The sequence below is a fragment of the Carassius carassius genome, chromosome 37, assembly GCF_963082965.1.
Source record: "Carassius carassius chromosome 37, fCarCar2.1, whole genome shotgun sequence".
Classification (NCBI taxonomy): Eukaryota; Metazoa; Chordata; class Actinopteri; order Cypriniformes; family Cyprinidae; genus Carassius; species Carassius carassius.
Window position 1 is genome coordinate 24,709,717 of NC_081791.1, and position 15,654 is coordinate 24,725,370.

The window sequence follows — 15,654 nt, forward strand, 5'->3', positions numbered from 1 at the left end:
TTATATTTCTTATTTTATATATACAATGGTGCATGACCTTGGAGAAGTTGCTGATAGGATATTATAGGTGGTTGCTAGGTTGTTTCTATGTGTTTAATAGAGTTATTAACATATTGGTAATTCGTTACTTAATGGCCAAAATCAAAACAACCCACCCTTAAAATCTGCATGAACCAAAATATGCGGCCAACTTTTAATATAGTGACGTATTTCCAACTGAAACTGAATATTAAATAGAGGGCTGTGTTTTATTTTTGCGCTCCTTATCTCATTTTTCACTTATAGCAAACTAATGGTTAAAGGTACGTTGTTTATGACTGTCATTGCCCTTGATGATTCTGGTCTATAGACTCCATAAGTCTGTAGGTTTTTTGTTCACTAGGTGAAAATAAGCTTGTCAGATTGCAAAGAAAAGTAACAGTGAGCAGAAATATTAATGCTAACATTAGAAATCACCACTAAAAAACAATAAACTAACTCGTCAAAGCACTTGCGTTTATTATCCAGAGGAAGAAAAACCCAAAAAGCATCACGTTTTTGTAAGGGTCATGTCACAACAATAAATAAACATTCCAAAAGCATTTCTTCATTATAATATGGTCAAAAGATATACTTTACTCTTCACAGATGTTGAACTTAAAGAATAATTAACTTAATTTGGCTTTTTTGACAAAACTGGCGAATGCAGACATGTTCCCGCAAAAAAGGTGCGATGCACCGAGTAGTTTCAGCCCACATCAGGCACAGTCAAATAAGGCTTATAAAAAAATATTATGAGCCTGATATGACCTCTTCCATTACACTATTATGAAGCACTAATGCAGTACTGAAATGGACTTTATGACAGACCATCAAAATGCTTGCACACACCTTTTACAGATTATGCATAATATACAGTATAAGGCTCAATAACTTGTTGCCATGTATGTTTAAATACATGTTATGCCTGTTGCATACATGCTTATATGGTTACAAAAAATGCCCTACATGGCACCACAAGAACTGCACTGTACACAAAGCACTCAGGAAAATAGAAAACAGAATAAAATAATACAAAATTTACTGAGAATGACAAAAAGAAATAAACAGAAATGGCAATGAAGGGTTTATATAGGCACAGTTCACCAGGTCAAAAAATGTCCACTGAAGTTTCTTTCCAAAGCACTTCAAACAGCGCAGTGTTAAACGAACGTGGTATCGTTTTTGAAGTTATTTAAGGAAAATACCATAGGCCATCCTAGTGGGTTGCAATAAGGTACTTTGATGTAGTGGTGGTGGTTATATTATATATATACAAAAAAGTAGATTGTGTTCTACAAAAGGTCAAAGTTTCGTCTTTGCCATTGGGTGAAAATGACCTTTGAAGGTTGTTGTATCCTGGTCACATGATGACAGTTTCTGTGTGCTGGGAATATGAATTCAAGAATTGTTTAGCTTTCAGGCCAGGGCTTGGTGGGCAGGATGTGTGGCCAATTTTGATTGGCTGAATATGCTTAGCCCATCTGGATGGACGACGTTGATTGGCTGGTCGAGCAGGACGAGAAAAATGGCTACTGCTGGGTGCAGGAGATGACTCACGATTGACCTAGAGAGGAAAACGTTTTAAGGTAAGTATCTTTCTGGATAAATGACCAATACTTGGATTAATCTACTTATATTTTATATACCAACATATAATGACTTTATTTGACAGGTTAGCAGAAACAGAAAGCAAAGTAGTATATGGGAGAGATGGGAGAATGAGATCGGGAGCACCACAGCTGCTATGCATCAAAAGCAAGGATCCTAATTCTTGGTCCTGTAGAACCACTTTTCTGCAAAATTTTGACCAAATTGAAATAAAAAATGTGCTTGAATTAACTAATCAAGGTCTTTGGGTTTACCTAAAAACCAGATGTGTTAGAGCAAACTTGGAAATAAACTCCATGAAAGAGGCTTTCCAGAATCAGGAATGAGGAACACTTGCCAAGAGCATGGGCAAAATGATTCAGACAAAAATAAATACTGCATTGAAATTTAGTGTGTGTGCTGATCAAATTTGTACCCTCTTCACCTGCTTGTTGTCCAGTTGCTGGGTGAATGTGGTTCTATGGCTTCTGTTGTTCTCCACTTCCATCATTTCCAGAAGTTGCTCCAAGTTGTCAGTTCCCAGTCTAGTCATGTCGACACCAAGTCCTCTGTGTACCTTACTGAAGTTTTGAGATCCTGCTCCCAGAATCCTTTCCACCATCTGGTAGTCAGAAAATAGGTTCTCACTCTGGAAGCCCGCTTTGTGGGAATTAGACAGTGAAGCCACCTTATGATAGCCTGAGTTAAGGTGAGACTCTGTCTGGCTTAAGTTATAGGCCAAGCCATGCTGTTCAGGAACACTGTCTTTGTCTCCATTGAGGAGGTGTTTAGGAGGACCAGCTGCCCAAGACTCCTGGCTGGGCTCCAGATCTGCTTTTAGTGCGTCACAGTCTGGAAGGCATTTCTGGATGGGCACACGTGAGGATGCACGTCTGGCATCAAACTTGCTCTGGCAAATGGGAGTGCTGGTGTGCCTCTGAGGTTCACTGGAGACAACGGTGGTCACAAGACCATCCTCTATCAGGGTTTTCCCCTCATTCTCTTGCAACATGGCACCAAACTTGCGCAATACTGATGGGCTGCCAGATTTCCTGTCAAGCAAGAGGCATTTCTTATCAGGTTGTTGTGATGACTCATGGTAAGTGGAGCGGAAGGTTACAGGAGAAGCATCTCTCTGTCTGATTGCCAGTTTGGAAGCTGTATTTTTAGGGGGAAGGTCGTTTGATGAAACCGGGTCTTTCCAGCTAACATGGCGGGCTTGGGAGTCATCCAAGTTGGATTTCTTGTTCTTTTTGTTCTCAGCCTCAGTCTCCTCCGGAGCAACACACGGGGCAGTCCTACTGTGAAAAAAACAAATCAACCAGGAAGTCACAAGAGGAAATTGGACAAACACTAAGCGTTGGTCTATAACCAACAAGAAACATGCATGATAAAAGGACAACAATAGGAATGAGTCTGACAGGTTGAGATTGAAAAGGTTTTACCTGTTTGTTACCAGGCTGGTCTCCATGCTGTCTTGATAACTGTGCGTAACTGGATATACCTTAGGGTTCTGGATCTAAAAAAAAGAGGGGCAATGAATGGTTAAAGTGTAAAGACAAATTATTGAGGTGTAAGAGTCCAGTTTAAGGAGAGTTTTGTCAGTTGTGAAAGAGATACTCACTGTGTTTGGAACTCCAATATTCCCTACGTTCTTTCTAAAATGCGGGCCTTGTTGAAGGTATCCACTGAGTATGTCTAGGGTGGCATCTTGCCTTTCAAGATCATGACAACTAGCAGGGTAATGGCTGCCACTTCTCAGTCTCAGGGAATTAAGCATGATATTGTTGGAGCCATTACAGTATTCACTGGGGTGGTGAAGCCCAAAGCTTTGCATAACTGTAGGATCTGCCCTTACTTCACTGTATTGATGAATTGGGAGGCTGTTGTTGGGGTGACCACAGGGTTCATGATAACCATTGGCTTGGTGGCTATACTGAGAGATGACAGGAAGCAAAGTAATGTCCAGGTTTTTATTGTTTGTGGTGTTGTTTAAGCTGCTCTCGCTAGCTTCTCTTCTTGCTTTGACCATATTATACAGCTGAAATACAATCACAATGTTCATTCATAAAGTATGATTTTTTTGACCACCTACATGACAGCAAATGTTTTAAATCCACAAGTTAGCAAAAACAACTGGCATAATGTACTGCATAGACTAGTTACAGCCTGTGCATAAGTTTAACAATTCTTGTTAGTGTCCACTATCACAACATCAACAATTCCATGGCTCTAGCACAGGCAGGATAACAGTGCCAGTGGAACATTTGGAATGGTTTATAGTCAAATCACACCACTATATTTTTATTTATATAAGTTAATTTACATTTTTGAATAAGAATCTCTCTCTCTCTAGATATGGATATGGATTCTGTCACACTGACTGGCGTCACTTCAGTTTTCCTTACCTCTTCAATTTTCCTCTGCATGTCCTGTAGCTGATCTTCCCATTCCTGCATCTCAGAGTCAAAACTGTCAACCAGGTCAGCTCTGTCTCCACCCCACACACAACTCCCAGGCTCTGGTCCAGAGTGCAATTCCAATGCAGCCATTCTTCTGTGTCTGTGCTCAGAAACCTATGCTGCGATTTCTGAATGGTCACTGGATTGACCACATTGGCAAATCCACCAATACCTCTATTAAGACAAAAGAGATATTCATCATTGAGAAATAGCCTATTTATTCTTTACAGTACTCTTAAGTAATCAGAGTATCTGGTAGTAGTTGGTATCTCAAGTAAATTAAGTCACTATAAAAAATGCTACTGGCTACAATGGCTTGCTTTAAAGTTTAAGGGTGTTATAAATGTGAACATAAGTGAAGTCTTTTTGATTGCACCTCCTTGAATGGAGTACAAAGAAGGAAACCAAAACCAAGCTAATTGCTCTGGACACCTGCTTCAAAGCTTTGACTCATTTCTATATGCATTCCCTGTTCTTCAAACCAGTCCTTAACTGTCAAAATTGTCAGCATGTTCTTTAGACACCAACTTCATTAGACATGCTCAAGTTACCTAAAGGGACTTCAGGGATTCTGAAGTTAGTTTTATTACATGAACAGTCTCCCTGGAGTAAACTGATCTCTCTTGCTCAAAGGCACAATAGCAAGGTCGCCCCTTGTATAACCTACACCTACAACCAGTCTAGATCTTTGACTACGAGGTTACACTGCTTCTTTCGAGTTAGGCATGAGGTCAAAGTTCCAAGCAAGTGTAGAACCTTTTACGTGCTTGGATGAGCTCAGAATAGTTGCATCCTTTCCGTGGTAACGTCATTAAGTTTTTCTGTAATGAAGCTTTGATTTACTGTGTGTATTAGGGATGGAATTTTCTTCACTCAAAGAACATGACACCCAGTTTAGCTCACGAAATTTCCAGAATGTACCACTGTGTGATGTTAGAATGGAAGGATATTTATAACCTCTGTAATTATGTGTTATAAAACTAAAAATATATAGAATAGAATAAACATATATATAATAGAACCTTTTAATGATTGATACACACTTACTCTCTATAGGTAAAAGTAGATGATCACAACAGTAGTAAATTCAAGTGAATTTACCAACAGTTTTGTAAATATTTACATATTAAGTACATATTGTTTGTTAGTATTCCTTAAGCAAGTATATGTCCTTATATATGTTAATACAGTAATTTACTTTTATATTACCAGTGAGGCTAAAAAGGTTCTTAAAATATATCCAACATATTCAGCCCAAGTGAAAGATCACAGAAAAGAGTTGCAAGTAGTAACAATTAAATACTTTAAAAAGGTTTAAAAATTTGAGGTTTATGTTCTGTGCTTGTCTACAAGCTTTCTTAATCCTTACCGGTTAAATCTTATTATTGGTTCCTCCAGTAACTCCCTCTCATGAGTTTTTGATGAATTGAAACAGACAATCCAGAATATAAGTAGAGTATTAGTAACCTGTTCAAGTACAGGTTTGTTGCTTGAATCAAGATTGCTTTTGTTTCAGTACCGCCTCCCCTTTGACAGCTCATGTACTCAAACGGGACGCAACTGTGCAAAGACTATGAATGCTCGCTTCCAACGGCGTGACGTAGAAATCCTGCGTATTGGATCTTAAATGTTTTCTCTGTCCGGTACTACGGTCCTGTCCCGAGGCTCAGGGGTAAACAACTGTAGTCCTGAGGGGGCCACTGGGCTTTATAGTGACTCTTAAGTATTTACCCCTGTAACGTCAGAACTGCCAGGTGTCTGGTGTCATAATGTCAGATTTATTCCGGCATTTGTGGTCTCCATGCAGGAGACTGTCGTCACCGACATTCTAGGTTAAAATTACAAAGCAGAGGGAGAGTGTTTACATGGCTATTTTAAAATGCCCAGTTCTACCCCACCTCTGTTAAACTGTCTTGTTGCTAGTCTGCTTTTAGGACTTGGCAGATTGTGGTCTTGTGACTCCTATTCCAGTTGTTTTGACTTCTACTAATGCCCACAGGCAACTGGGCTATTTGGGACTCTCAAAACACTTTACAAACAGTCTATTTCATTTTTAAGATACCATTGGACAGAATTAGCTGATACTAAGTGTGCTGTCCACGGTTCTTAATGGTCGCCTCACGCTTGTTTTTATTTGACACATGGCTGTTGCGCAATAAACAGCCAGCCGACAGTTCAGCCTTAATATTGGCCGCTGACTTAAATAGTTTTCAGGCACAATAATGGAGAACAAGGAAAACAACAAAGCAAACGCCTCTGAGAATAAAGGCACATTAAAACTGGCCAATTTGAATACAGAGTTGTATCCTTGATGGTTTTCGCTAATGAGTTTACTTTCATCTGACAGGAAATTTGGAAAAAATGACTTTCAATTCCCAAACAGAAACTCACTCTAGAAAAACAAATGTGGTGTTGTTTACCAAGTGTAATTTTTTTGTCAATCACTTAGGCTCATCCAAACTAAAATAAATGTATTTGTGCTCCAAATAAATTGTGAACCCAACACTTCCACAGATCTTGTTTTTACATTATTTTGTGCTATTTTAATCTATTTACAACTTTTTATTTTATTTAGGAATTACTGCCGACAACTTGAACACTCAGGTGCTTCAACTGAGACTAAAACTGGAGATGCCAACAAGCTAAATAAACTCATAAAGAAAGCAAGCTCTAATTTCCAAATTGCTGATCCATGACATGCTTGCAGGAATGAGAATCATGTTCAGCGGTAGACTGATCCTGCTCTATCTGGTGCAACAGAGTGCAGCAGAAGTTAATTTGTGCACAGTGTCATCATGTACACAGGCACTTTATGTGAACTTGGACCCCCATTCACCCACCCCATCAAAGCTGTTCTTAAGCATATTGCATCTTTTTGTGCAATTTCTTCAGATTATTGTGCAATCAATCTATGCAAAAAAAGTTGTTCTTATCACACAATTATGGATGATTCCAGACATCTCCAGTTAAATATAAAGCCTGTTAGTTATTATCCATCCATTCACATGTATGTACATTTTTTTGAGTTTACAGTTATATATCATATTCTTACTCACCATTGCATGCTTCTGATAGGAAATCATTCCAGCTGATGTACAGTATCTTAGAGTGCAGGGGCAGGCATTCTGGGTAATTATGATAACATGCCCCTTAGTAGTAAACTTCAGTTCCATATTTCATTGCAAGGCTTTGATGGCAAAGCAAGCGTCAGTGACATTCATAGTCCTCAATGAAAGAAATGTCTTCAGTGTTTTCCTATGATGTATGATAGTCTTTAGTTGCAAAAAAACAACAACTCCTGTCTCGATGGTGTACCTTCCAATGCAGGCATATATGTACGATTTGGATAAAGCATTCTCCAGCTTTTTGGAAATTAAGGTTTTGCAGACTTCTGTGCTTAAGTGTGCAGTCTGTGCTTGGAAAGTGACTGTCCTGTGATTCTTCAACCATGGTGAACATACACAACATTGACAAACAAACAAAACAAAGGGCGAGACTATGCTAATGAATGGACGGATGGTGATCACAGGACAAAAAAGAGGGTAAAAAGGAATACAAGTTTAAAAATGGTGGCATAAGAGAGCGAGGAGAACAACACTAGAATGAGGATGAATAAAATGATGGGCTGAAACATCTGGGTGAATAAACGACAGGATTAACGAACATGCATTAAAAAACAGGGGTGCGTGGGAAGACAGGATCAGAGAGAAAGAGAGAAAGGTTAAGATATTATAGCCATTAAAATTTTCTTTTTGCACAGTTTAAAAATCTTGGCAAAAAATGTTAAAAGCAGTCAGGAGATAACTCTGAATTATGTAGTGCTTTCTTGTTCTTCACTATTAAACTACATTGTAACTCCCTTTAAAGGAATAGTTCACCTCAAAATGAAAATTGTTGCAATTCCCTGTTGTGATTTCCTTTCTTTACATGGAATTTAAATAAACGTATGACTTGGCACTATTCGGCTTCTGTAACTGCACAATACCTTTGCTTGATAAACAGACCAAAATATATTCAATGAAATATACCCATTCTGCTGCAGTATTATATGATTATTTCTACACTATTATAGTGTTATTTCAGTTAACAATTTTTTATAGTTTTAGTTTTTGTTAATGTCAATGTACTTCACATCTCATTTGTGTTTGCATTCATTCATGTAAAGTTTTACATAAGTAACTTCAAATGTCATATGTTCTGTCATGTCTTTTGACCAGATGTCACTGATGTCAAACTCGACATGATGCACTTAGAATGCAAATGATAAATACAAAGGTATGGCTTAAGAAGACTTAGAAAAGAGTCCATTGTACATACTAATTATATGGTGCTTTTTTGCTCCTTTGGGAACTTTAAAGCCACGGTCACTGTCCCACGGAAGAAAAGGGAATCAAGGGTGAGTAAATAACAGAAATTAGATTTTTGGGTGAGCTATTCCTTTACGGTGTGTCAAACATTATTCTTGTGCTTCACATAGACACACAGACTCTTGCCAGACTCACAGATAATGGCTCTTCTGAATCTCTTTCCTCAGGTTTTGGGACTTCAAGTCGGTCTATAAACCCCTGCAGCTCCTTCCTGAAGGCTTTCATTTGAGCATTGATGCGGTAGAGTAGCTCATGCTCCCTGATCCTCCCACCATCATCATCTTCTTCCATACGGCCAAAAAGATCCCCGTTAGCTACGAACACCCGCGACTCTGCAATGATGGTACTGGTGTCAGCAATGAGGTGGTCGATTGTTCGTCCCAATCGCTCCGCTTCAGCACGGATGTCAATCATCTGTTGCCTGTCCCGTATGGAGCGTGAGAGGAGCCGGGCGGAATCAGGAGAATAAAGAGAACGAGTTGGTGTGAGGCACCGAGCATTGCGAACTTCCTCTGAGTCGCTTTCACCTCCGACAGGACCTTCACGTTTGCGATGAGGAGGGAGGCGAGAGGAAGATGAGTCATCATCACTACCTCTACGCCCTCCAATTCCAGGACCGCTGTCGCTCTCTGCGTCACTGTCCCGTGGCGTGATGGCTAGGTGAGATGCTAGATCATACCGTTGCATGTTGGAAAGCAGCACACGATTCTCGTACTGCAGCTGCATCACTTTCCCACTCAATTCATTGATCTGTTTCCTCGCTGCCTTCAGCTCCTCCTGCAAAGCCTCAGCTTTGGAGCTGTCTCCTGCTCCACTGGCGGCACCAGTTGCATTACCACCTGAGGTGTGCCTTGTACCCTCTTTAAAGCGCAGTTTGTTCAGCTCACATATCACTCTCTTATTCTGTTCCTCTACATCAGCTAGGTTCCTCCTTAGAAGTTCTGCCTCATCCTCCACCAATTGCAGCTGTTGCCTAAGCTCCGACAGCTCTGACCCCTGCTCCCGCCCCATTCCTCCTCCTGCTCCGGACAAGCCCCCATTAGATGACTCTTCCCCTCGAAGATCATCCAACTCTGCCCTCAAGCCACGGTTCTCAACCTCCAATTCAACAATTTTACGTCCCAGGATGTTGGCCTCTTCCTCCACCAATCGCAAGCGAAGTTTGAGCTCGGATTCCCTTGTAGTGGGAGGGCCACCAGCTTCACCCTTTGGATGAGGGCTGTCCAGATCCCCATAGAAGGAACGATACTTCTGTAGCTCTTGTTCCAAACGGTCCTTTTCCTTGTCAATCTTGGCCATTTTCTTTCTCATTAAGGTAGCCTCCTCTTTAATAAAGGCCAATTGGCATTTCAGATCCTCATTGTCCTCCTGTGGACAAAAGTATTGCATTAAAATCCTGGCACATTAGCAGGAATTTTGGCAGGGTTTTGTGGACAAATAGACCCATCCTATATGGTTTTGCAATGTATGAAGGACAGCTCAAATACAATTCACATTTAAACCAAACACCTTTCTGTTAGCAGACAGACATTGTATGGATTTATTTTGAAATGACTTGATTTTGCCCGTGAAACTTCACAGACCAACAGTAAATGTGATAACAGTTTTGCATTTTATGGTGTAATACTTTTTTTTTTTTTTCATGCACTTCATATTTTTGCAAAAAAATAAAAATAAAATTGCATTACTGGTTGTAACTTAAACTTATCCCATACAATAAAAGCCTTTATTTCACCGCATACCAATGGATGTCAATGTTTTATGCTTACCTCTGTAGGAGTCTGAGTCTTCCGCTCAGGTTTTTGTGCATCTTTGCTTCCTCTTCGTTTCTGAGACTGGACACAACAAATTTATATGAAAGCCATTCCATGAATATGTATAGTATTTAGAACTATTTAGATTCTGTAGTGATTTGGGTTTGCGTTTATACCTCTTTGGCTTTGTCCAGCTCATTTTGCAGAGCCTGTTTTGTGACTTCCACCTCAATAAGTTTCTGTCTTAATCGTTCATTTTCTTCTTCTGTCTTTGTTCGTTTCTCCTCCACATTCTCCAGCTCATGGTGGAGTCTTACAGACACATCCTTGGCAACCTGTCAGAATGTGGTGGTGTGGCTTAGTGGTTAATGATCTGATTCATAAAGTATCACTGTGCTGTTGAGAAAAACACTTAACCTTAGGTTGCTTCAGGAAAAATATCTTGCTAATAGGTGCAATGTTCCTTTGGATAGAAGCATCAGCTAAATGACAAATTAGTAATTAGATAAAAATGGTGCAAGTAAGAACTTGGGGTTGGGCAATTAATCATAGACCTTCTCTGCTTTCCTTTAAAGATAAAAAATTGGTACTTGCCTTCAAATCTTGCTCTAAGCTCCTCAGGAGTTCCTCGTCAATTTCTCCAGTTTGTGCATAGCGAAGTCGTTTGCGTTCAGCCTTGCGGAGTCTATATTGAAGGATGCGACAATTCTTATTTGCACGCTCGAGTTCGCGACGCATATCTTGTAACTGACAGGTGTCCTCCTCATAAAAGGTGTCACGCATCTCCTCCATCTCTGTCCGCATCTCCTCAATCTCATTCTATGAAAACCAGAGTTTGCACATTAATAAAGAAATTAAGAGAAACCCTTATTTTCAAGCTTTCTACTCTGCAATTATACAGCAGAAATATGCAAATTAGATCTCTGCATTTACATTATTTGAATATACTGAAAAAATGACATGCTTAATGAGTCCTTGGCAAACTGTTACTTGAAAATGCTAATTAGTGACTGCATATTTTGGATATAACAAGGCCGTTTTCATAACTGTAGTTTGCTTTGTTCTGAAACTAGGGCTAAATTGTTACAGCGTTGTAGTTCTCTCAAGGTTCTGTTCACTTTCAGAAGGAAACATTTAAAAAAAATCTTTCAGATTTTGTTAATACAATTAATACACCTGAGAAAATGTCCCCCTCATTTGTTCTAATGTTTATGTGCCATTTATGTTCAAGGTTCATGATCAGTGTTATTTCAAGATGGATGAACATCATCTCTGCAGGCTTACTGCAGGCTTTCTTTTTGTTAATCACCAGTATTTTGATTTATCAGGTTGAGCGGGAACCAAGATTGTTAGGAAAACAATAAATATTACCATACATTTGTCATCTAGAGGAGTCGCCAAAAGGCATTTTAAGAGGAAGAGACGTGTTTTGATTAGGGATGTATCGATCCGATACTCGGTATCGGAATTGCGATATTGTGCATATACTATTCGTTGTTATTGTTGAGCCCCACGAAAGGCACAAAAACATTGTAAAGCACCAAAACTTTTTCATGTACATATTTCAAGTGTTCTGAAGCTGTTCCATAGTTCAATGTGAGGTACAGATTAATATTGAAGTCATTAAATTCGAGTTCACATAAATTCTTCTCTCCGCTGCGGCTGTCTGTCATCCTCTATTCATCAACCAAACTCTGTGCTGTGTTCGGTTACTACAGTCCAAATGATGAAACTCTCATCAAGAGCGCACAGTAACTGAGGTTTAAAACTGTTCAAAGAAAAGGCTCATTTAATACACTACGTATCAATATCTCTATGCGGACTCGGAGGGCTGCGCAGCTTGCACACTGTGACTCCGTGTTGTTTCAAGCTTATCATTCTGCGCACGGATGCGCATAAACGCTCTGTGCTGCTCTGTATTGGTGCCTTTAGTATTATAATACTTTTCTGTGCATTTAAAGATTATTAATAGTCTTTCTTGTTCTGTCCTATCCATCACATGTTGCTGCCTTTATTACTGTGCTATACATTTAAAAGAAACGTCTTTTAGATTTCAATATAAATGTATACACTTGTTTTTTCATGAATGTATTTTACAATACAAAGAGCAATGTGTAACATTTGACCAGATTTTAGACTTATTTACTTTTATTTGTAAATAAAATATTTCACTAATTTAATACAATTATTGTGCAGTTATTGTTCTGTCTGTCTGTCTGTCTGTCTATCTATCTGTCTTATTAGTCCTTAGAGACAAAGTCTGTCTGTACAGAATCATCCATCTATCCTGCTTATCTATTTAAAGGGTTAGTTCACCCAATTTGCAAAATTATGTCATTAATAACTTACCCTTATGTTGTTCCAAACCCGTAAGACCTCTGTTTATTATTGGAACACAGTTTAACATATAACTGTTAATGTTAAATGTCCATGAAAGGTATACTGTCCATGTCCAGAAAGGTAAGAAAATCATCATCAAAGTAGTCCATGTGACATCAGAGGGTCAGTTAGAATTTTTTGAAGCATCGAAAATACATTTTGTATGTATACAAAATACATACAAAATACAAAAATAGCAAAAACTACGACTTTATTCAGCATTGTCTTCTCTTCCGTGTCTGTTGTGAGAGAGTTCAAAACAAAGCAGTTTGTCAAATCCGGTTCGCGAACGAATCATTCGATGTAACCGGATCTTTTTGAAACAGTTCACCAAATCGAACTGAATCGTTTTAAACTGTTCGCGTCTCCAATACGCATTAATCCGCAAATGACTTAAGCTGTTAACTTTTTTAATGTGGCTGACACTCCCTCTGAGATCAAACAAACCAATATCCCGGAGTAATTCATTTACTCAAACAGTACACTGACTGAACTGCTGTGAAGAAAGAACTGAAGATGAACACCGAGCCGAGCCAGATAATGACTCATTCACGAGTCAAGATCCGTTTCTGTCAGACGTGTGTGATTCGAGAACCGAGGAGCAGATGATACTGCGCATGTGTGATTCAGCGTGAAGCAAACCAACACACAGAGCGTCTGAACCGAACTGATTCTTTTGGTGATTGATTCTGAACTGATTCTGTGCTAATGTTATGAGCCCAGGTAAACCGAAGGCTTGCAGTCATCGCCAATGACGCCATTATGTCGAGCGCAAAAGAACCGGTGAACCGTTTTCTTCAACCTGTTTATTGAATCGAACTGTCAGAAAGAACTACTGGTGTTTCGAAAACCGATGCAACTGGTTCTTGACTCGTGAACGAGTCATTATCTGGCTCGGCTCGGTGTTCATCTCTCTCTTCACAGCAGTTCAGTCAGTGTACTGTTTGAGTAAATGAATTACTCCGGGATATTGGTTTGTTTGAACTCAGAGGGAGTGTCAGCTACATTAAACAAGTTAACAGCTTAAGTCATTTGTGGATTAATGCGTATTGGAGACACGAACCGTTTAAAACGATTCAGTTCAATTTGGTGAACTGGTTCAAAAAGAATCAGTTACAGCGAATGATTCGTTCGCGAACCTGATATGACAAACTGCTTTGTTTTGAACTTTCTTACAACAGACACGGAAGAGAAGACAATGCTGAATAAAGTCGTAGTTTTTGCTATTTTTTGACCCAAATGTATTTTCGATGCTTCAAAAAATTCTAACTGACCCTCTGATGTCACATGGACTACTTTGATGATGTTTTTCTTACCTTTCTGGACATGGACAGTATACTGTACACAGCTTCGATGGAGGGACTGAGAGCTCTCGGACTAAATCTAAAATATCTTAAACTGTTTTCCGAAGATAAATGGAGGTCTTACTGGTTTGGAACGACAGGAGGGTGAGTTATTAATGACATAATTTTCATTTTTGGGTGAACTATCCCTTTAACTGAAAAACATCTGTCTGTCTAAGCTCTTATAGAAATGTATTTATCTCTTACCCTATTCATCCTCAACTATTAACCTTAATATCTATCTATCTATCTATCTATCTATCTATCTATCTATCTATCTATCTATCTATCTATCTATCCATCCACCCTCCCAGCAATTCCATTCATCCTTTTTTTAACATGATACATTTAATCGGCATCATTTCTCAAGCATAGCAAACAAACCCTAAGGTCTTCGTTTTCATCCTCCAGTCTCTGGATCTCGTCCTGCAGGGCTTCATTCTGCGGTGTCACGGGCTCGTCATTGCTGCTCGCGGCCTGTGCGGCCGGTACCGGTCCCGGTTGCGTCTCGCTTGATGCTCTGCTCTGCATCCTGCCGCTTTTCTTCAAGCGCTTGTTGATGTGATACTGGATGAGCTCTGAATGCAGACAGCCGCCGCCCCAGAAGGCCGGCCCGCAGCCCACGTACTCTCCTCCCGCGGCGGCCTCACTCTGTCTCTGTCTGCCCCTCACACCTCCACCGGAGGAGCCGTCGGCCTGCTCCGAGAACGAGTCTCTGTGTACGCACGGCAAACGCAGCGCACGGCTCGTGTCCTTTGATGGAGCGCGATCAATCCTCTCCTCGGTTTCCCAAATCGCCTCAGCTTCAGCACCACGAACAGGTGCCGCGCCTCTCACCTTCACGACACGCGCTCCCTGAGCCGCCTGCTCTCCCTCGCGTCCTTTAGTGCCTGTTCCTCCGAGCTTCGACGCGGCGGATGATGAGGAGCGGCTGCCGCTGGGTTTTGAGGCCGGTTTGGCGGGGGTTTGTCCGGGAGATGGTCGCCTCCTCCCTTCGGTAATGTCCGCTGGTGGTGGAAAATCCGCAGCGCCACTTGCGGCAGAACTCATCATGTCATGTAATAGACCTCCAACAACACTTCAAATAATTTTGTGCACTTTATAAGAGGGGCAAAATAAAATATTAGATTAAACTGTATCGCTATTGTGCAGAGTACACCTACAAGTACAGCTAAAAATACAAATGAAGTTTTTTTTTAATAAATTCATAAATTATGTATGAAGACAACTGAAGAGTTCAGATGCAAAAGCCTCGAAGTGACGTTTGAAATTTTCTCAAAAAGAGCATTTTTATCAGGCACCAATTTGTGTAGGTTCAGTAATTTCACTTTAATGGCAATGAATATGTTATTTTCATTGCCATTTAAGTGAAATAACTGAACAAATGTCAAATGGCACTAAGAGGCTTTTGCATCTGAATCCTTCAGTTGTCTTCATATAGCCTATAATTTATGTATTTATAAAAAAATAATAATAATCAATATAGGACCGAATTATAGAACAGCAATTTTCTGAGAAGAAATGTGAATTCGTATCGTTTAAAGAATGATGATGAGTATGGAACATCAATTTTAGACATAAGTAGCTACATGTATTTATCAGTAAAGTTTATTGACAGGCCACAATATGCAGAATTTTTCTGTTTTTGCAAGGTTATAAGCACAGGCCTAATTTGAGTTCAGGAACATTAAATATCGCGATGTTTTCTTACCTGGTTATGAACTGTTCTCATTTATTTCCT

The 15,654-nt window shown here is 39.8% G+C and overlaps 2 protein-coding genes across 4 annotated transcripts; both read right to left on the reverse strand.

Moving 5' to 3' along the window:
- Positions 1-474: 474 nt before the first annotated feature.
- LOC132118486 (uncharacterized) lies at positions 475-7,312 on the reverse strand. 3 transcript variants are annotated; one of them, XM_059528347.1, is made up of 6 exons: positions 7,127-7,312; positions 4,017-4,244; positions 3,233-3,649; positions 3,054-3,127; positions 2,054-2,909; positions 475-1,585 (listed from the first exon to the last, which is right to left on the reverse strand). In XM_059528347.1, exons 2-6 carry the CDS (start codon positions 4,158-4,160, stop codon positions 1,382-1,384), a joined length of 1,695 nt encoding a protein of 564 aa, XP_059384330.1. In that variant the 5' UTR covers positions 4,161-4,244; positions 7,127-7,312; the 3' UTR covers positions 475-1,381. The 3 variants fall into 3 exon arrangements, with proteins under 3 accessions (XP_059384330.1, XP_059384332.1, XP_059384329.1); XM_059528349.1 differs by lacking the exon at positions 7,127-7,312 and adding an exon at positions 5,440-6,429 and having other exon boundaries at positions 2,054-2,906; XM_059528346.1 differs by lacking the exon at positions 7,127-7,312 and adding an exon at positions 5,440-6,427.
- Positions 7,313-7,343: 31 nt separating this feature from the next.
- On the reverse strand, positions 7,344-15,654 carry LOC132118485 (protein SOGA3-like). The gene is made up of 7 exons (XM_059528345.1): positions 15,625-15,654; positions 14,298-14,980; positions 10,786-11,010; positions 10,368-10,526; positions 10,207-10,272; positions 8,573-9,805; positions 7,344-7,704 (listed from the first exon to the last, which is right to left on the reverse strand). The coding sequence occupies exons 2-7, from the start codon at positions 14,964-14,966 to the stop codon at positions 7,594-7,596; spliced, it is 2,463 nt and encodes an 820-aa protein (XP_059384328.1). The 5' UTR covers positions 14,967-14,980; positions 15,625-15,654; the 3' UTR covers positions 7,344-7,593.